General features: G+C 37.0%; 1 protein-coding gene across 1 annotated transcript in view; it reads left to right on the top strand.

Annotated features, from left to right (window-relative positions):
• Positions 1-23,418, top strand: part of avl9 (AVL9 homolog (S. cerevisiase)) — a 131,466-nt gene that overhangs the window by 47,599 nt on the left and 60,449 nt on the right. The window contains exons 8-11 of the mRNA XM_039753168.1: positions 388-426; positions 630-699; positions 6,996-7,534; positions 14,374-14,508. Coding sequence (XP_039609102.1) covers positions 388-426; positions 630-699; positions 6,996-7,534; positions 14,374-14,508 — 783 coding nt within the window. The remainder of the gene's footprint in view (positions 1-387; positions 427-629; positions 700-6,995; positions 7,535-14,373; positions 14,509-23,418) is intronic.

Genomic DNA, 23,418 nt, shown 5'->3' with positions numbered 1-23,418 from the left:
CACACTAAAAGTAAGGCTGGGTTTTTATCCACCAAAGAGGACTGAAAAAAATAGGTGCGATCTATGCCTTGAGGTTTTGGAGAGAAAGCATCCATAAAATCAGTTGTTAATGGGATTTTAGTATAAGTCTTCTTTGTTGGGTTTAGTAAAAGCGAGGAAAGGGTATGAGTCTGATAAGATTCTGTAGCATGGCTGTGCTGATTTTGCTCAACTAAACCAAGTGATTGGGATAATTTGTTATCTGATTAATTAATTAGTTGTTTGAGTCTGCCTCCTTATATTACTCATTCAGTTAAGTATTAAGTAAACATAACGGAATTAAATGTTGTTCTAGTACAGAAGATGTACTTCCATTATATTAAATGGTTTTGCCATTTTAACTTACAGGTCCTTATTCTGTTTAAACTGATTCTCTTAGAGAAAAAGGTAGGACACTTTTTATACTATGGCTATTATTTACTTCTACTTCTGTAACATTTTATTATTGTTTCAGTTAATGATACACATAATCAATGATATATTCAATTTTACTAAAAATGTGTTCAAGTTATGGTTTATATTAGAAAAAAAATATTGTATTTGCTATTTTTTGATATATGAAATTCATTTCATATTTCTGTTACTTTTAGGTCCTGTTTTATGTGTCACCAGTAAGTCGGCTTGTGGGGGCATTAATGACAACTTTATCCTTATTTCCAGGTAAATAATGATTAAAACGGTTATCTGACATGAACGAAAGCACAATTTATAGACTGGACCCATTTATTGTTTGACAATTTGGTGAGGGCAGAAAAAAATACTGTAATTTCCAGAACAGATCATGATTTTCATTTTTGTACTAACTGGCACATATACTTCAGTGATAGTTCATGCAGTAGAATGCAGTTGAAAAATGCATGCTTACATAGTAGATTATAAACTTACCTATGCAATATTTTAAATTTTCTTCTTCAGTTAGCATTTGCTACAGTTTTTTAGTTTATGATATCCTGTGTCATTTGCTATTACAATATGTTACAGTATGTCTCAACTAATTTTGTTTAGAAACAAACATGGAGTTTTTTTGCATTAGTTGTTATGATACTAAGATTTGCACTGGGTCTGACGAGGATGGATAGGATTAGAAATGACTACATTAGAGGGTCAGCTCAAGTTGGACGTTTGGGAGACAAAGTCAGAGAGGCGAGATTGCATTGGTTTGGACATGTGTAGAGGAGAGACGCTGAGTATATTGGGAAAATAATGTTAAGGATAGAGCTGCTAGGGAAGAGGAAAAGAGGAAGGCCTAAGCGAAGGTTTATGTATGTGGTGAGAGAGGACATGCAGGTAATGGGTGTAACAGAACAAGATACAGAGGACAGAAAGATATGGAAGAGGATGATCCGCTGTGGCAACTCCTAATGGGAGCAGCCGAAAGAAGAAGAAGTTGTTATGCTGGTCACCTAATGGAATATTTCTCCTATATCTCATTCATAGACTTAAGTAATTTACTGAACTAAATTTTGCCAGTCTGGGCATTGTTGGGTAGAATGTAGGAAACTAGAAGGGACTCCAGTCCTTTTGAAGGGCAAGCTGACAGACACCCCCACATTCACTCATGTAGGATAACTTAAATGCATTTTATGTTGATTTACATCACTGTTTGGAATATTGGAGAAAACGCAATACTGGGAGGACAACCTTACAAATATTGAAAAAATTGTAAGCTGTACAAAATGACCAGGATGTGATTTGAACCGATGTTCCTGGATCTCAGAGGCATTTGGTATTAGTATTCACTTGTCTGGAAATATACTGGTTTTACTTTGTCAATGCTTTTAAAGGTCTGACACTTAGATTAGGCCTCCACTAGAATAAAGAAAATGGATAGTATTTTTTTTTTCATATTTCAACCACGGTGCATAATCTTTTCAATTAAACAATGCTATATAAGGTGTTAAGGTTGAAATACCTTATATAGCATACTGTATATCTGAACCATTCTTGCCTTTATCATTACGTTTTAACTGCCATTTTCCAGGTTCACCCAGACTGGCTGGGATATTGATTTTTTTATGTCTGGATGTCCTTCTGGATGCAAGTCTTCTTTAGTTGCCTTTTATAACATACACGTATAATGGTGATCCTATTCAAACCCAAGGTCACTAAGCACAAAAAACATCAGTTAAAGTAACTAAAGTGTGTACGTATGTGTGTGTGTGTGTGTGTATGTATATGTATATATATATATACTTATATCCGTGTACAGTGTATGGATGACATTTTTATCTAGAAATGAATATGTGAATAGTAATAAACACACAGGGCTGATGCAGACATGTGTGTTTATAAACAGAGTAATGCATACTGCATTTCTGACACCTATATTGCTAGACAAACGTTTGATATTTTTGATATTTATTTATCTTTACAAGTTTTTACACATGGCCAAGCATTTGAGTAACCTCAAGAGCAAAAGTTAAAGCAAAAAAGTTCTTGATGCAGAAAGCAAGGAAAATTAATTCCCAATGAAGACAGATTATTCTGTTTAAGAGAGTATTTTCTTCTTAAATATGTTAATTCAATAAGGGGTTATGTAAGCACACATATATACACAACCATTTAATCTTAAAAGTTACATGTATAGAAGCATGTTAGCATACATGTTATTTATCCATTTTCTCATCCTTCTTTTGCTCTTATAGCCCTAGGCACTCTGTACCTCTCCAATATTACAGTGTTATTTCTGCGGACAGCAGAATTCAAAATCTAATTTTATTTGTCACACACAAATTATACATATATATATCGCTTCACTCGCCCACCCCATACCGAACCCCCCACTCCACCTCCGGATGCGCTACACTCCTGCCACTTCACGTCTCTGCTGCTCGTGTTGTCAGGGGGGTGGGGGGGGCATTCCACGCCACTGAATGCACGTTGAGGAGATGCAGTCTGATCAGCTGCTGTCTTTCTGCTGCCGAGCTGAGTGTTCCGCTTGTCACATGTCGATCGTTTAAAAGCCTGTACAGCAGCTGTCCTTTTGTCTCACTGCCTTGTCTCACGTGACGTTAAAGTGTCCCTGGTGGGACGTCAAATTGTCTTTCGAGAAGATCATGTATCCAGGCCTTCCAAGATTTTTTTTATAATAGAGAGAGATTTATATATAATATGAAGTGAAATGCGACTGTGCCTTTAAGAAGAATATAATAGAACAATAACAATAATACATAACTTCATAAATATCAAAAATCATTAATAGATTTCTAAGTATGTAATAAATTAGAACTAAATAAATGAGTTAATTAACTTAAATGGCTTAATGTAATAGAGTTAACAACAGGGCATTATGAAAATCTAGATACTTTCCTTATTCAAGATGCGGATTGACTATGGAATAAAGATCCTCCTCAGTCTCCCAGAACTGGACTTCAGGCAGTAGTGTTTACCTGACCGCAGTACAGAAAAGATGCAATTGGTAGGATGGCTGGTATCATTGATGATTTTCTTTGCCCTGGTTCGATGTCCCTTGGTGTGGATGTCCTTGAAGTTAGTGAGTGCACACCCTGTAATATTTTCAGCTTGAATGGACTACTCTCTGTAGAGCCTTGCAGTCCTGCTGCGTGCAGTTTAAAAAACCAGGCAGTATTACTTCCTGTCAAAAAACTTTAAGTGGTGGATGTCTAGAAGCTTTTTTGTAATTAGTGGACTACCCTGAAAGACCTGAGGTATCTGAGGTGGCAAAGATATTGTCATGCTTTCTTTATCAAGGTGTTGGTGTGTTTGCACCAGGTTAAGTTCTCTTTGATGTGGACTGAGGTATTTCAAACTCTCCAACTGAATGCTGTTAATACTAAGTGGGTGGTAGTCCCTCTGCTGTCTTCTCCCAAAGTCCACAGTCAGCTCCTTTGTCTTGCTCACATTCAGGAATAAACTGTTTTCCTTACATCAGTATGAAAGATTTTCCACTTCATCCTGGTATGCCAGCTCATTATTTTTATTTATCAGACCTACTGCAGCTGCAACATCAGCAAACTTGACAATAATGTTAGAGTCATGTGCAGCCATGCAGTCATATTTGGAGAGAGTACAGTAAAGAACTGAGAACATAGCCCCATGGAGACCCTGTGCTGAAAGTGAGGAATGGTGTGGTGTGTTCAATTCCTAAAACCACCTGGAGTCTGCCTTTCAGGAAGTTAAAAATCCAGTTGCAAAATGAAGTGCCCAGACTCAGGTTCTAGAGTCTGTTAATGAGCTTAAAGGGGATTATTGAGTTAAAAGCAGAACTATAGTGTATATATAGAATTTGCACATAATTCCCTCTCTTGTTGTCCAGGTGGACCAATACTATATGAAGGATCAAGATGATGGCATCCTCTTTGGAACTACTGGAGCGATTTGCAAACTATAAAAGGATTTAGTTCTTTTTTGCAAAGAAGAGAATACATGATTTTTGACTAGCCTCACAAAACACTTCATTGCTATAGGCATTAATGGGACAATGGTCATTCATACTGGTTGGATTTGCTTTCCTATATACAGAGACATTGGTGAATCTTTTAAAACATTTTGATATGATAGTCTGGATTAATGGAGATAAAATATAACTTAGAACTCTGGTGCAAACTGATCAACAGAGGTCTTGAAAACACAGCCTGGAATACCATCCAGACCTGCTGGCCTACCTGGTGTTCACTTTTATGGGAGTTCTCCTTACATGGAGTTCTGACAGAGTGAGAGGTGTTTCCTCAGTGAGCTATTCGTCCTCCACAGATGTGTTGGACTGCTGGCTGCCATTAGCAGCAACATCAAAGCTCACATAGAAGTTATTTATCTTGTCTGCCAAAGAGGTGTCGGCACTCACCATGTTGAGGTATTTTCTTTATATTATTGTCCACAGACCTTGACACATGTGCCTAGGACCAGACTGTTCAAATTGGTCTTTCATTTTCTCCCCATGTCATCATTTAGCAGTTTTCATGGTTCTCCTTGGATTGTAAGAGGTGGCTTTGTAATCATCCCCATTCCCAGACACAATCCCTGAGTTGAACATAGAGGTGGGTGTGTTCAGTGCATCACAAATGTTTTTATCCAGCCATGGTTTCTGGTTTAGGTAAGTCCTGATGATGACTTTTGGTGCTTTTTATTTACACGATATCTAATATAGGAAGTGACAGCTTCTGTATCAACATTGATGTCGTCATCAGAGCTGCACCTGAACATTTGCTAGTCAGCAACACTCTGCACATCCTAGAGAATGGCCTTTGATTGGTCTGTCCAACGCATGACCTACCGTGTGACTGGAGTTTCCTGCTTTAATTTTTGTTTATGTCCGGGCATTAGAAAGATGACAGGATAGTCAGGTAGCTTCAGTGCTTTATAACAGTCTTTAAATAAAGTATAGAAAAGATCCAGTATCCTGTCATGTTATGTGCTGATAAAAGTTTGGCATAACCTTTTTGAGACTGGCCTTGGTGAAATTGCCAGCCATGATAAGGGCAGCATCCAGATTATCATTTGGCTTCATACAGATCCATCTGGACAGTGTCGGTGTCCACCTAACGTTGAATATACACAACTGTGATAATTTAATCAGAGCTCCAGATTGGGTGAGCAATAGCATGATAAAACATACATTGGCTATTAGGACAATTGGCAGGAGTGGTCTTTCTGTTGTGTGCCATGGCGTGTTTACCTCTGTGTTTCTGTTTAGTGTGTCTGCTGTTGCTGCCCCATTTTTCTTGAAGGATCTTACTCGGCAAAGCTGTGTCAGCATAACTCATGAAACCAAAAGTAGGGGGATGTAAAAAAAAATAAAATAACACTAAACACAAAGTCTGATTGGAGCCAAAATGACAGTGACTGTACTCAGAGATGCCATCTTGTAAACTTGCTGTTATTTTTTGTAAATATAGTAGCATTTACTTTAATTAGAAAGCTTATTTCCAGCATGTCAGAAAAAACAAAAACAGCTGGTAAGGTGATATACAGAATATAATATATAAACAGAATGTGACAGGTATGACTTTGACTGTCTTCCCTTGTTAGGACTGGTTAACGAAATGATTAAGATAAGTGCCTTAAACTGTAGAAACAAGTATACTAGTTACTCCAACAGATGATAATATTACCTAATGCAGTACATAAATGATTATTTTTTGTTTATATTTTAAATTGACAACCATTACAAAAAATAAATAGATAGCTATAAACAATCAAAATCTACAGCATCAGCTCTCAATGGTGGAAATGTGTGCAGGGAAATTATAAAAATACTCACTTGGCTGGCTACCTCCTAACATACAGAATTTGCACATCACTAGGCAGATAAAAATAAATGATCCTATTGTAAAGAAAAGCACAACTTCACTTGCCTTAATCATACAGAGTTAATTTTTACAAATTTACTTAGACTACTTGAGCCAGTGAGCAAAATATGCTTGAATTCCAAAAGTGAAAAGACAACTTTCAGTTTAGACTTGGATCTTAAACTACACACAGTATTGAAGTAAATTCAGTGAATGACAGTTACCGTGTAATATCAGGTGTAATTAACTTATATAGGTGGAAATCATCTTCAAAATGTTGAAGGAGCATCTAGAAAATTGTATAAGAATAAGCACATCATAAAATAATTAACACTATTGCCATGTGTTTATTTATTTGTTCATTAATTTTCAGAACTTTCTTTTTCCAGTACAGGGTATTAGGTTGGCGGAATGTTCTCATCAGCATCGAGAATAAGGTGCCAATCCATCTTAGATTACAGTACTTGTATAGGACCGATTAGTGTTGCTAGTTACAGGATAAATTATTTCTTTACAATCATGGTATATATTGGTTTTCCACGTGAGATTGGATTCAAAAGTGAAGCATATTTAATAAGATATGAGTAGAATATGCAAACTCCAAACAGACAACAAGGCATGGTCTTCAAATGGTTGATGCTTGCTGTTATTGAATCTGCAAATTAAGTTCTTTGAACTGCATTCATAAAGTGTTTTGTTGTATTCCAGGAATGATAGAGCATGGCCTTGCAGACGCTTCACATTATAAACCAAGAAAGAGCAACTCAGAAGACATAAATCTAGCAGAGGTCACTGTCAGTTCTGAGGACTATGTTTCTGTGAATGTTTCAGACATTTCCAACTCCAGTCAGGAAAGTGGTGAAGATACAAGTCAGGCCAATGTTTTTTCAACAAATGAGATTTTTCATGTGGACCACATCTCTTCACAACAACAGAAAGAAACATTTCCACTTGTTAGTGAAGATAATCATTATCTAAAGCCTCCCTCTCGCACCTCTCCGGACTCATCTGAAAGTGAATGGGAAACTTTAGATCCCACTGCTCTTGATGAAGGGGTTTCAACTGAAGGTTTACAGAAAGACTCTGTTGAGCATCCGGATACATTTCTTACTGAACAGACTGCTTCAACCACACTACCAATCACTGTGCAGCCACAGCCAAATACGGGGCAGTCAATAGTTTACCCAGGACTTGTATCTGGCCTAGATGAAGACCAGTTTGGATTACCGTTGGCAGTTTTTACCAAGGTAAATCAATTTTCATTTCAGTTTAATTTACCTTTATATAGCATTGCATATAAATACTGTGTATTGAAAGTAAAGCCTGAACTAACATTGTTATATACTGTATGGGCATACACAGTACAATATATACTATATACACTACTGGTGAAAAGTTTTAGAACACCTCAGTTTTTTCATTTTTTATGTAAACAGTTTAATGTCATAATGTTTCATGAAATCAAGGAATAAAACAAATAAGCAATGGCAAATAAAAAAAAAAAATAAGTCCAGGAATTATTAAGTGTACAACATTTCATTCATATTTTTGATTCACAAATTAGCCACCTTTTGCTGATATAACAGCCAAACTGTGGTAACCCTTTTGATTCAGAATGCCATTCATTCTGTGCAAGCCACCAAATCATCCTCCAGCAAAACAACCCCACACCACCACATTTCCTGCTACATGTTTCACAGTTGGTGTCACATACTGAGGAACTATCCTTTCACCAACTAGATGGCATATAAACACCCTACTTGATGAACCTAAGATTTCAAATTTTAATTCATCGGCCCATAAGACTTTCTTCCAGTCTGCAGTAGTTCACTGCCAGTATTTCAAGGCCCTAAATTATCCTTTAAGGTATGGCTTTCTTACTGCCACTCGCCCTGTTAAACGTGCAGCACAAAGTTTCCTCTTCAAAGTAGAAACTAAGACTTGCTTTCTTTGACCACTGTTAAGCTGTGCTTGAAGCTGTTGCGCTGTTAGGCGCCTATCGTGCAAGCTGGTGACCCTCAGAAACTTGTCTTCTGAATGGGTTGTGACTTTGGGTCTGCCACATCTCATCCTATTAGAGTTTCTTCCAGTTTCCAGTTGCCTTTGGATTGTGCAGGACACTGTACTTACTTACACTTTGGGGTTTTTTTTTTCAATTTCTTTAAATGAAAGGGCTACACTTATAAGGGTAATAATGCTCTGTCTCGTTTCATTTGTTAATTGCTGTTTTCTTCCCATTACCAGTGGAATTTATAGCTTCCTACAAGTAATACTTCAGACAGATTGTTTAATTGCTGTAGAACATCTGTAGGCTTGTAAACTATTCGTTGTTCCCTGAAGAAGGTCCATTTGTAATATTGTGAAATTTCCTTTTTTTTTGGGTTTTTGCTAACCTCAACTTTAAATGTAAACCGATGGCAGTTTACTGCTTACCTTTTCACCATTTTAGGTCATTCATTGTATTTCAAATGATTAAATTTGAAGAAAAAGTGGAAAAACCAAGGTGTTCTAAAACTTTTGACTGGTAGTATAATGCGGAAATTGTACCATTGCATGACACAGGAAGTAGTGAACAAATAGACCTAGTAACAGCTAATCAGAATGACTGCCCACATTAAAAATGAGTAAACTAGACTCAAGTAACTTTAACAGGGGGTGCCCCAAGGTAAAATAATGGTTTTTCAATAGTAGTTTAAATGCAGAGTTCTGTATTTTCCTAATATTAAGCAGCCAAATGTTATAATTATTCTAGTAATTTTTTATTCTTGTATTCATCAAAAGCAATTTTTCATTCAATGTAATATGTAATTAGTTTTCAAAAATATTTATATTGTTTTGGGGTTAAATCCAGAAATGTAAAAAAGGGTCTTTATTCTGTATAATTGTATAATTTGATGGAAAGATATAAAGCCTATGAAGGCTCTTTAGGCTTATACTGTATTTTAGGTGTCTCTTGTTAAAAATACTTCAATGCCATTGCTTTTAACAATTAAAGGGAATAAAATCTAACTATTAACCAATTACAGTCAAGAGCTAATTGAGAAATTAAAAAGATTTGAATATCTCTCTATTATAAAAAAAAATCCTGGAGAGAAACACTAGGGCGTCGAGACGTGATCTTCACGTTAAGATCACGGAAGACACTTAAAAGACCAGCAAGAAGAAAGAGAATGGCCACAGAGTGTCTCGCGGGGACCTTAAACATGAGACATTGTGCCAAGAGATTGACCCAGGACTGTCTCGCGATTACGTAGAACATGAGATTCTTGCAAGACATGCCCTACTTACAATCAATATCAAATAAGACAACGGGCAACAAAACATTCAATCGTGTGAAGGATTTGAGCTTACATGGATCCAGGGTCTCAGCACATATAAAGCGTATAAGGACAGTACGTTATAAATGAAACGTCGACGACTAAGTGAAAAAGAAAGCATCGCGGAGAAAAGAGACTCAAAAGCATTGGAGAGAAAAAAGAGCAAAAAAATAATCTAGGTGCAAATTCAGAAAATAAGGAAAGTAATTATCAGCCTGTAACAAGTGGAACTGAAACAAAGCACGTCCAATCGGGCTCAGAATTAAAAGACAGAGTAAAAGACAAAGTAGTTCATAAAGACGCTCACAAACGTTGGCACTATACACATGAAGAGCAGGTTAGAGATTATGAAAGCAGTGGAATTCGAAAGGCTCAAGAAAAAAAATGGCATGATACACGTGGAGAAAATTAAAGAATATGAAAGTAGGAAAATTAGAAAGTACAGTAATCCCTCCTCGATTGCGGGGGTTGCGTTCCAGAACCCCCCGTGATAGGTGAAAATCCGCAAAGTAGAAACCATTTGTTTGAAGCCCTTAGAAACTCTCCCACACTGTTTATAAATATTCTTCTCACAGTTATACAGTAAACCCTCGTTTATCACAGTTAATCCGCTCCAGACAGATAAATTAATTTCTACAAAGTAGGATTCTTTATTTATAAATCTAATATTTTCTCAGTTAGAGCATAGAAAACCGGTTTACGACCTTCTAAATACATTTTTTAACATTATTAGAGCCCTCTAGACATGAAATAACACTCTTTAGTCAAAAGTTTAAACTGTGCTCCATGACAAGACAGAGATGACAGTTCTTTCTCACAATTAAAAGAATGCAAACATAACATCCTCTTCAAAGAAGTGAGTGTCAGGAGCAGAGAATGTCAGAGAGAGAGAGAAATGTAAACAATTAAAAATCAATAGGGCTGTTGGGCTTTTAAGTATGCGAAGCACTGCGATAAAGCGCCCACAATGAAGGGATCAATGTGAAGGTAGTCTTTCAGCATTTTTTAGAGGAGTGTCCGTATCTTCTAAGCAAACAGCCTCTGTTCAAACAGCCCCTCTGCTCACACCCCCTCCGTCAGGAGCAGAGAATGTCAGAGAGAGTGAGAGAGACAGCGAAAAGCAAACAATCAAAAATCAATACGGGCTGTTAGAGCTTTGAAGTGTGCGAAGCACCGCACAGGAAGCATATCGTATATCATTGAGGAGTTTTATTTAATACGTAATACGTGCTCTGATTGGGTAGCTTCTCAGCCATCCGCCAATAGCGTCCCTTGTATGAAATCAACTGGGCAAACAAACTGAGGAAGCATGTACCATAAATTAAAAGACCCATTGTCCGCAGAAATCCACGAACCAGCGAAAAATCCGGGATATATATTTAGATATGCTTACATTTAAAATCCGCGATGGAGTGAAGCCGCGAAAGTCGAAGCACGATATAGCGAGGGATCACTGTATAATAAAAAGAAAGTAAAGATTGCAGTAGCGCAAACAAACGAAAATTATTACTCAAAAAAGGCAAAATAATCACCACAGACCAGGTGTCATTGAAAAAAAAGCAGATCAAAGCGAGGTCAGAAATAAAAGACAGAGTAGAAAACAAAGTAAAACGTCATAAAGAGGTTAAAAAACAAAGGGGCCAAACACATGCAGAGCAGGTTAGAGATAATGAAAACTGGAATTCAAAAGACTCAAAAAAAATGTAGGCGCAAAACACATGCAGAGCAAGATACAGAATGTGAAAGCAGAAAAAAACGACAGTGTCAAAAAAAGAAAGTAAAGATCGCATTAGCGCAAAAAAAGAGAAATTATTACTTGGGGAAATAACGAAAAGACGAATAGAGATCGAATATATGGACATAGGTGATATGTCAGAACTATGTAAATATTGTAAGGCTTTGAAGTTTAAGTCAAGAGAATTTCAAAAACGGAGTTTACCTCACATGCATTTATTGGTTACTTTGCAAAAAAAATTATTAACTGCTGATGATGTGGATCGTTTTGTCTGTGCTGAAACTCCAAACAGAGAAACCTATCCTGAATTATGGTACAAAGTCATTAAACACATGTGTCACTGACATCATTAAAAAGATTCAGCACATTGGGACTCGAAAGATTCCAAATATTGTTTTTACAGAAGTTCTGAACTAAAAGTGAAACTAATGAAATAGCAACAATTCAAAAAAAGTATGTATCCGGCAAACCAAACACGGGGGTTGGCGAGCAAAGCGAGCAGAAGCCCCCTAGTTTAATTAAAAAAAAATTGTACTATGCTTAGTTCAGCTACCCTAAGCCTCTACAAGGTTATAATTCTATCATGGCCTGGTTGCTGTCTATGTGAAGCTTCCACGTTGATTCAGAGTTTACACAAACTTTTGTCTATAGGTACTCTTCTTACTGGTCTTGCTTTACCCCGAAGATGTGTATTGGATTAATTTATGACTCTCATTTAACCCAGTGTGAGCTAATGTTGGGTATATATGTTTGTGTGCATCTGAGTAATGCAATACTTTTGGAGCAATATACAGTACCTAATCTATAAAGCTAGGTGTTTGTTTTTTTTTGTATGTGTTTGTCCAGTATGTGTATCCACACTTTTTTGATCTTAGCTCTGCCAAATTTTGCACAGCTTTCCCATTTGTACATCACTTTAATATGAAAGTGGTTTTGGGAGGAATTGTTTGGGCAAGTATGCAAAGCTGCTTCCCATTGTGGATTTATTCAGTGATATTTTGGTTTAGAACTAAAAATTTCTCACTGGGAAATTTATGTAGTAACCACACCTGTGCTTTATTCCACCCTGAGCAGCACCAGGTACTGCTGTTACCCATTAATATACTGAGAACAAATATGAAGAGCTTTTTTCCTTGCGTAACAAAATGTATTGCTTCAGTGTTCATATAGATGGCACACTGCTGCAGAAATTTTGATACAATGTTTAATTGAAGAATTTGGGGTCATTCTGGTTTTGATGATATCACGGGAAATAAAGGTCTTGATAGGAAACATATTCTTCACAAGCTTGTATATGAAAATTAAGTACTATAAAGTATCAAGTACTGCTAAAGATACAACCCGATAAATGTTTGTGTTTTTTTCTCAACCAATCAGATTTTTCATGTAGACCACATCCCTTCACAGCAGCAGAAAGAAATGTGTCAAGCTGTTAGTGAAGACAGCCAGCATCTGAAGCCTTTTTCCTAGCCTTTGTTTCAAAAACATATAAAAGCTTATTCCTGTCACTCAAAAAAATGGAGTTATTATTTCATAATGATTATTCAGTTATTTCTCAATAGTTATTCAGTTATTTCATAATAATTATTATAAAGCATTAAAAAGAAAATATATTATTTTCTTTGATTATTAATTTTTTGTATTTTTGCTTATTAGTAAGTGTTGTCACAGATGAACAACAGAAATACTTAACTTTAACGTAATATGATTGCAATGAAATCATTTTAGCCAAATCATCTACAACAGGGGTGCCCACACTTTTTCGGCTTGCGAGCTACTTTTAAAATGACCAGGTCGAAATGATCTACCTACATTAAAAATTATATATATATACATAAAATATATGTTATCGTACCTTGCATAACTGAATAACCTTTATGGCACAATAACAATTCAATACATTTATGGTCAATACAGTATTTGGATTTAATAATCTTCATGTGGGAAAAGGCTGACTCGTATAAATAATTAGAGCTGAATAATGCAGTCAAGGAGGTAGCTCTTGGAAGGACTTCTTATGCTTAATGATCGAGAGACTCACCTGGAACGATGCTTTGGTGTGTCTGCCTTTGCTTTTGAATTCAGCCGAATGAAAAATGACGGCTGTCCGATTAACTGCAATTTTAGTTCCCTCTCTTTTCTCTTTCTCGGATCGCATTTCGGAAGGAAGTCTGTTTCGTAGTTTTTATGAACATTTCGAAAGTGCCTTTCCACATTTTCCAATGATAGATTGACAGATCAGACAAATGCACTTCAATTGTGACATTGTGAGAAAAAAAACTCTTCCAATTCCACATCCAGCCCATACCCTCTCCAAACGATTTTTTTTTAAATCCCTTCTTTAGTCAATATAAATTGGAAGGCTAACTAGATCACAGCTGGAGTTTTGCAGTAGCTTGCGCGTTTGATCATACGTGCGGGATGACCAGTGTGTTAGAAGAAAAGAGATCTCAGACTGGCCGCCCTGTATGTCAATCAAGTGGCAAATGCCATAGGGAGAATATATGATAGACTAACGTTTAAAAAATTTTTTTTGAATGAATCACGATCTACCTGCACTACCTTTCTGATCTACCGGTCGATCGCGATCGACATCTTGGGCACCCCTGATCTACAGTATATAGAGTATAGTGGCACAAGGTTGGAGTAGGTGAAATCCATAGTATCTTTTTAGTGAATGGTTAATTGATTTGTTATTCATTTATTGCAGTATATCTTTTGATTTTGCCAATAGTTCTGATTATTGTTTCAATATTTGTAATTGTATGACATTATTCTTTTAAACTTGTACTAAAAATTGACATTTAGCATCTATTAACAGTATATATCAAGAATAATGATTTTTGGATATTTAATACATGATCTGTTCTTTACACATGTATCTGTGTGGGTGAGTACTGGTGGACCCTTTTCACTTCTGTAAGATATTGAAATACTGTATGTATTTAAAAAATATGTTATTTTATATAGTGACTTATTAAAAACAGTACTCATTAGAAGCAAATTAACTATATTTTATTTTTGTATTTGCTAGGGTTATCTGTGCTTACCTTACACAGCTCTACAGCAACACCATCTACTGTCAGATGTTAGTGTACGTGGATTTGTAGCAGGAGCTACCAACATACTGTTTCGACAGCAACGGCATCTCACTGATGCAGTTATTGATGTGAGTATATTACGAGGCTAGTGTTCTCCCTAGCGTCTTTTAGCTGGGGTGCTCCACCCGGCTAATTTAGTTGAGCACCCGGCTGTCATCTCGCATGACATTGTGAGATGACTGCCGCAGATCTGCAGGCACAGGGACAAGCGGGCGGTTGGGCAAATACTGCTAAAGCTAATAGCGGGTGTCGATGTGGAGCAGAGTTCACAAGCAAAGAGTATGGGGAGGTGGTGTTTCCAGAGCGGGCTGTACATGGTAATAGCGGGGGTGTAGCAGCTTAATACAGTAGCAAGGAGTATGGAGAGATGGGCGGGCGAAAGGGGGCTGTACATGCTAATAGCGGGAGCGGAGCGGCAGTTCACAAGCAAAGAGGATGTGGAGGTGGGCGGGCAATAGGAGGTCTGATAAAATAAAAAAAAAGTCTAGTGAAACCAGCCTGTCAGATATCAGAAAAAAGGCGTCAGGAAGTGATATCTCTGTTCTCATCTTCAGCGCAGTCTGTATAGCATATATATATATATATATATATATATATATATATATATATATATATATATATATATATATATATATATATATATATATATATATATATATATATATATATATATATATATATATACACACAGTTGTTTAAGCATTAGGTGTGTTCTGTGTGCAAAAATCCTTGTTGCACTCACTGTGGTTCCTATTTAAAGTGACCCCATCTGCCGTTCTTATATTTGCTCATAATTTGACCAGCGTTCATATTGCAAAAAGTGTGCAGAAACCCTTGCAGCACACACTGTGTCCTGAGCAAAAGTTTTTTCACTGAATTGCTGAGGGTTTTGTACGGAAGCGTATTAGGGCCACGGTGAAGAAAAAAAAATGAAGACAAAGTGAAGAAAAAAAACTATATGTCGAGAATAAAGTCAAGATGTTGACTTTATTCTTGACATTTCCACTTTAATCTTGACGCTTATGACGAGAATAAAGTCGACATGTTGCTACATAATTTATGATGGGGCTTGAGAAAATCTAGTAAATTAAACATTTATTTTAAGGTGAAGTTTAGTTTATGATGTTATACTTTAATGACAAACTACGAGAATAAAGTCAACACGTCAAATTTAATCTTGAGATAAACGGCGAGAATAAAGTAGAAATGTCGAGAATGCGTACCTGCCGGAGTGCAAGTGTGAATTGAATATCCAACAGGCTCTCCCTTTCCCACTCAAAAGTCTTATTCATAGGTACTTTACATTTTTTTCAAACTTTTTACCAACATGAGCAAAAGAAGTGCTCAGAAAACAACACTGCTCAGTTATTTCAGAAAAGAGACATCACAAACTAATGAAGGTGCGGCGTCAACTCCTCATGTGGCAATTTCAGACAAAGACACTGCAGAGGCTGGTCAATCAGAAGAAGTCTCTTCAGCACACACTCTGCCAATTGATAAATCTTAGCACTGCCTATCTGGCATAAACAAACAATGGTTTAAAGTTTTTGATTGGCTAATGGTCAAAAAAAAAATGTTACGTGATGCTCACTGTGCATGAAATACTCAAACAAACACCACCCAAGGAGGGGTTACTTTGGGTAAACGTGCCATACACAAGAATTCGAAAAGAAAGCTTGCTGGACTATGAAAAAAGTAAAACGCACATGGAGTCTTCTGCTGATCTTTTAGGAAAGCGTGTACTTCAGCAAACTCAAATTGGTCATATTGAAAGAATAATGCAAGAGCTGCTGGATGTCTTAGCATCAGAAATAAAATCTAACATACTGAAAAATATACACATTGAAAAGTTTTTCAGTATTCTGTGTGATGAAACCACAGATATCTCAGATATAAAACAATTAATTGTTTACATTAAGTATGTTTGCCAGGTCACTAAAGAGGTCAGAGTTAGTTTTGTATCAACCCGCAATATGATTGACGGCAAAGCGGAGACTATAAGCAACGCACTGAGTGAGACTATGGACACTCTAGGCTTGAAAACTGCTAATCTGGTTGGACTAGGGTCAGATGGAGCGGTCGTTATGATTGGGAAACAGAAAGGTGTGGCAAAACTGCTTAGAGATAAAACATCTGGGGCCTCATGTATAACGCCGTGCGTAGAACTCGCACTATAAATGGCGTAAGCACAAAAGCCGAAATGTGCTTACGCACAGAAAAATCCAGATGCAGGAATCTGTGCGTACTCCAACTTCCACGTTCTTCCGCTACATAAATCCCGATCAGCGTGAAAACTAACACTCGTGCACGCGCTTTATGTAACGCCCCAACTCCTCTGAGAATTACGCCTCTTTGAATATGCAAATCAATATAAATCGCCCTTAAGCGCAGCCTTCTGTGAAAAGACAATGGGAAAAGCACGGGGGAAATATAAGAATTTCAGCGAATACCAAGTGGAGGCAAAGGAAAAACATACTATTTGTTTAATTAAACCGTGGTATAATCAACAAAAGGAAGTTGATCGAGTGACAAAGCGTGTTGGAGAAACTTGAAAGCTCACATTCACAAAATCGCACAGTGCCGGAAATAAAAAAGAAGTCACATATCAAAGTCGCCGTGAAAAGCCGAGTTGTAAGCCTACTGTCTGAGTGTCATATGAAAGCTTATTAGGGTACAGAGAAAAAAGGCACATGATGGGGAAAAAGCATGAAATGTCAACTTCAATCTCGACATTTCCACTTTAATCACGTAGTTTATTTTGTCATTAAAGTAGAACATCATAAACTTAATCTTAAAATCGTTTAATTAACCAGTTTCTCAAATCACATCGTAATTAAAGTAGCACGTTAAATGCATGTTTTGTATTTGATCTTCTATGTGCTCTATGTGTGTGAATCACTACTTGCTTCTTAAACTGGCTCTCTTCCTCCAACTGGACACAGAATCCATTACATTCGTGATATTACAGCTCTCTGAATAACTAAAATACTGAGATGTATACGTGATATCATTTTTATGATGATAGGAGTTAAAGTATGTTATTAAACATGAGTTTCATGGCGCAGTGATTGTGTGCGACCTTCGATGAAATAATGTATTGCAGCAGTACTCAGGGGCGGCTGTAGGCTTGTGGTGGCATTGGGCAGAGGAAGAATAGGTGGCTCCTTCGCCCGTCAATGTCAGTAAGGCAGCTTATGCACGGTGGATGGCCACGTCCGTTGCAGACAACTACATAGCCGCCTCGTGCTCAAGACACAAGCATTTAACTTTTACCGAAATTTGTCGCTACGTTTTTTTTCTTTCTGTTTTATATTCAATATATATTGGCGTAGCCGTCACTGCAGTCAGTGCTTTTCTTTCCCCAAGTAACCCATCGCCATACAATCAGCTCTGTAATAGACGTTAAGCCACCTGTAAGCTTAGCGCCGATTCTTCAAAACGTTTAAAGAACATTGAAATATCTTAGTAGTACATGTTTAATTATTCTATCATAACGACACTCCCAGTGAAGAATATAGATTATTTAAATGAAGTTAAAGTTTTATCTGTATAATTTAACAAACATATTTTGCTGCATTTCACCTTAAAAATGATATCGTCATCATATGTAAATACGCGCTTTATAAAGTGGCTCAGGTTGTGCGATATTATAACTGTAGTGCAAGTTTACAGTTGGGTGATTGTACTTATAAGTACAAACAGTTCTACAAGGAGCAATTGATTGAGTGCATTTAAAGTTCTTGGGATTAAACTGTTTCTGAACCGCGAGGTCTGTACAGGAAAGGCTTTAAAATGTTTTGCAATGGCTGAGACAGCGTGTCCTTGAAGCTGTATACCGATAATTCTCTTTCCAATCAGTTGCTGATGTGATTCACACTCAGATACAGTGATATAAATACTCCGAGCGGTGCAGTGAGAGTAAAATGGAAAAAGATGATCCGCTGTGGCAACTCCTAACGGGAGGAGCTGAAAGAAGAAGAAGAAAAATAAGAAGAAGAGGAAGGTGCAGTGAGAGTAACAACGCTAAAGCAGTTATGGTATTTGGAATACTATGGCTGTTCCCTGGACCATTATATTGTTACAAGTTAATTACAATCAGATCACTAATAAACAATATCCGGTTAGTTTCGGTGTATTTATAAAGCCCCGTCATGAAAATAAGGAGTAATCACACAGGAACAGTAGCACTGCTTTGACGCTGGGTGCCGCCAGTCTGCAAAACCGAGCGGAGAACTTGCGTACGACAAGGCATGAGGTACCGTGGAAAAGTGCGTGGCTTTACGCCAAGTGTAGGTTTTATACATCGCGATTTGAACGTGGAAAAGTTCTTACGCAAACATTTCTGTGCGTACGCACCGTTTATACATGAGGCCCCTGGACTCTTGGTCAACTGCCAATGTGTAAAACCACAGATTGGCCCTTGCAAGTGCCCAAGCAGCAGCTGCTGTACCTTATTTAACAAAACTGAAGGCAGCTATTCTATTTCTTCCAAAATTCTTCAGTTAGGATAGCTGGTTTAACGGAAATTCAAAATATTCTGAACATTCCCCAGATTAAGCTGAAAATGGCCAGTGACACTAGATGGCTGTCTGATGACTTTGCATTACAGTCACTATGACAGTGTATGATGAGTGATCTCCTTGGAGGGCCCAGATCCTGGGAACTTTGATTATGGGAAAGCTTCAGAAAACTGGGCCTCTAGGAAGAAAAGAAGAATAAATATTTAACTGAAGACACCTTCTGCATATGCAAGTTGGCTTTGACGAATATTTTAAAATTTTTCTTCATTAGGTTTCCTATACTTTTTTTCATTGTTTTTATTTTTCTTTCCGACAGCAACAATACTTGTGCCTCTTGGTTTATGTCATAACAATTGTTATTTAAACTTTTTTTTAGGGTTGCAGGATCCTGAATTGGATACTTCTTAAATTTAATAAAAATATTCTGGCACAAGTGTCAATCCTTAAAAAAAGGAAGTCATATTGAGCTTTGGAAAATAATAATTAACTAATAAAAATAGTGCACATTTAATTTTCCTCACCACCAAATTTTCCCATCCTGCCCCACCCAGCTACTTTTTCTTGCCACCCGGCTGGAAAAAATTTCTGTGGAGAACACTGAAGGCAATTCATACACAGACTGATGTACAAGTGTATATGTTGCATCCTTAAAGACTGTACTTAATGCAAGTAATATTGCGGAAGCAGCAAAGCTTTTCAGCATTTTGCTGAAATTAATTTAGTTTTTATTATTACAGCATGGAGATACAAACACCCAGTACCCTAACTTTAAGTCTAAAACCAAACAAATACTCTTTAGTGTGCAACACAATTAAAGTAGATTTAATATGTGGCATGCTGCTAGAACATTATCCCAATCTTGGTTTGACAGACAATCTGTACTTTGCTAGTTGTTGAAGCAAACAAAACATTCAGAAGTCTGTTACATGAATCAGACGTTTTAAGCATTAAACTGGTGTCAGAAAAAGACAAGACCACAATAGTGATTTGGGATACCACCATAGTAACCCCGTATAATTGAATGCTTGAAAGCAAAAGAAAATACTCGATAACTGCAGAAACGTCTTTACAGAAATGAGTTCTTATCATAATCGACTCAAGATGGCTGATCTTCTGGTTTTAAGTACTTCTGGCAGAAAGAGGCAGGTCCAGGTGGATGGACACCAGAAGTGATGTCAGAAGTGGTATAGCTATCAATCTTCTGGTCTGCAGAAGGAAGAAGAGAATAGGCATTATTACACAGCAGCAACATCTGGAGCAGTGGGGAATTACCATCACTAGAGCTTTTACCTGTCCCTTATGCACACGCTTGTGACACTGGACATTCCATACTTAGGTGGGATGGCATGGGTTAACAGTAGTTAGTGCTGCTGCTACTCAGATTGAATTTCTTGGTTCGAATCTTGTACCCATTTGCTGTCCACATGTTTTCATGTTTTCCTTTGCCCTCCCTGTTTCTGAATAAAGTTTTCCTACATATCATGAAGATGTTTTTGATGAGGGGTTTTGTTGATGCTAAATTGAGTGAACGCTGCAATGGGCAAGTGTGCTGTTCAAGAGTGGACCCTATCTTGCTCTTAATGTTGAAAGGATAGGCTCAGTGGGTCTTGAGAATGTTACATTATGTTATGATAACAGATCACTAAGGACTTCCATCACGGGAAGACAGCACTGGTAGAAGGGATGTAAACAAACCTTTTGTGTATATAGAACAGCATTGCAATACAGCAAAGAGGATGATAAATGAAAACTGTGAAAAAACAAGTTTCATCAAGAGGGTAGTGGGGCAGTGGACCTTCCAGGTATTAACTAGCATTTCCATAGAAGGAGAGGTAGGATATAGAGAATTGGCAGCATGGCACAATTTCTTAGTGTTCTCAGAGAGAATCACACAATCCCAGGCCAAAAGTAGAAGGCTGGTATTGCTCTTATAAAGGTCACCTAGGGGACTGGCAGTAAATCATTCAGAACCTCCCTCCTCCCAATCCCCCCAGCCTGTAAAGTTGCAGCACCCAAAATTGGAATGAGAGGCACAGAACTTGCCATTTAAAGCAAACAGCTGAGAAGTGGCTGGAGAAATTTGACCCACTGTGGGCATCTTAGGGCTCGAAGATGCAAGGACACACAGAACCACTAGTGGGGTTTCAAGTGTATTGCCTCTGTAGAAAAACTTAGAAAACTTAGCCTAGAAGTGATTTCCAAACTTAGGCAGAAGGGGTTTGAATTTAACTGAAGTCATAGATGTAATTGAGATGGGACATCAGGAGAGCAGCAACAGAGGACTGATAACAACCAAAAAAAACTCTTTTATAATAAGCGTTTAACATAAAAAATCTTAAATCTACAAGAGGTTACACTTTAAATCATTCTAGGAAACCTGGGGATTCTCCTCCCAGGGGAAGAATGTACTCACAATGACCAAAAACAGACTTTAAACAGTCTTTCCTCTAGCCGTTCACCCTTAACACTTTAATGTTCAAAAACTAAATTAAAATTATCTTAAATGGATAAATATATACAAATGCAGTATATAGTATTCAACACAAATTCTTATTAACTTTAACAAAATAAACACAAAACTTAAAATACAAAATACATACATTTAAAGTACGTATCTTATAATCCTGTACTAAAATATCTGTTTAAACAAATCTGTGTGTTTTGTGTGTACGCATTATGTAATTATCAGTTTGTAAAGTTTGTATCTGTGTCTGCCTCTGAACTGGTTATCAGCGCTCTGTGCCTGTACTCAATGAGGAGTGTTAAACAAAAATAAACAGAGTTAAATTAAATTCAATTGAATTTTAACCCAGAACTCCCTGGGAATTTGTTTCACCTATGTTTTCTCCACAAAGACTGTGAAGTTGAAAAAATGGAAAATGAGGAACAAAGAAACCTCAGGCAGCAAAATGTATAATTTCTATATAATAATAGCATAACATAAGTTTAATTTGCTTTATTAAAGGGATTTCCGGCATAGGAGCCAAACAAAACTTAAAGACCCCAATTCAGTCAATTGTATGTTTTTTTTTTTCTCCCTGTATTAATTGTTTTCTCTAAACACAGAAATGACTATAAACTGTAACATTCCAGACATCAACACAGTAGTTCTCCCTAGTGAAGAGACTTTGGTCTTTGCCACATTAGGTAATAGCCAAGTGGGGACTTATGAGACGAGTTTAGTGGCAAGAGGAGCAGAGAACAATGGAGGCAAGAAAAGACAGTACAGATCAAGCCTGTTTAGATAAGTTCTGAGTGACAAAAGATTTCTTGTTTTGTGATTTCCTTTCTACATTTTTCTTATATTTTGTGTGTACAGTGGATATAAAAACTCTACACACCCCTGCCAAAATCCCAGATTTTGTGTAATAAAAAAATGAAACCAATATAAATCCTGTTAGAACGTATTCTACCTCTATTGGAAAATTGCATTCTATACAAAGAAGGTGAAAACAAATCAGAAACTGTTCAGTGAAAAAGAGAAATCATAAAGAAACCTGGTGCATTAGGGTGCACACCCCCTAAACTAATACTTAGCTGAAACACCTTTTGATTTTATTACAGCACTCAGTCTTTTTTTGGTTAAGAGTCTCTCAGTTTGGCACATCTGGACTTGCCAATTTTTGCCCACTCCTTCAAATCTGTCAGATTGTGAGGGCATCTCCTGTGCACAACTCTCTTCAGGTCACCCCACAGATTTTCAGTTGGAGTAAAGTCTGAGCTCTGGCTGCTGCCATTACAGAACACTGATCTTCCTTCAACTGGGTTGTTGAAAACTTCAACAAATTTTAGGTGATTTTGTTTGCTTAGAGAAATTCACACTCTTAACATTTCCCAAGTAAAAATAAAATCTGAGGTTTTGATGAAAGTGCAGTTTTCCAAAACTAGAAAATTGTATCTTTCCAGCATGTGGTCAGATATATGTTTTTGCAAGGTAGTCCATTGTGTCAACTTTTAATTTACTATGGAAAGAGCCTACTGTATAGTACATTCCCTTGAGTGTTCTATGTACATTTTCCTCCATAACAACTAGTGAATGATTACACAGAAGACAACATAAGTAATGCTGTTTAACCAGGCTGGGTAAAGTAAAATCAAATGTGTTTTACTTAATTGATGGATTCTGTATACATAATCAATGCATATACAGGCTGGTCCAGATCTAATTATGCAGAACCAGATCGTCTGGATGACTTTGATTTATGTGGGGACAATTCCAGTTTGGCGCAAAGACGATTCTTCATGTCGTCAGTTCACACACTTCTCGATGGTCTGGGATTTTCTGGGTGATTTTCTATGTACAAACTTAATAAGTTATAGCCTTATGAAAATTGCATAATTAGATCTGGACCACCCTATATGTGGATTGTGTTTAAATTTTGTAGTTTATCCTCCATACGTGTTCAATATAATTGAATGATTTAAAAAGACCTTGAAGGTTATTTACTCAAGATCACA

This window comes from Polypterus senegalus, chromosome 5 (assembly GCF_016835505.1).
Source record: "Polypterus senegalus isolate Bchr_013 chromosome 5, ASM1683550v1, whole genome shotgun sequence".
NCBI classification, from domain to species: domain Eukaryota; kingdom Metazoa; phylum Chordata; class Cladistia; order Polypteriformes; family Polypteridae; genus Polypterus; species Polypterus senegalus.
Note: the sequence above shows the minus strand (reverse complement) of the source record. Positions and strands in the feature narration are given on the sequence as shown.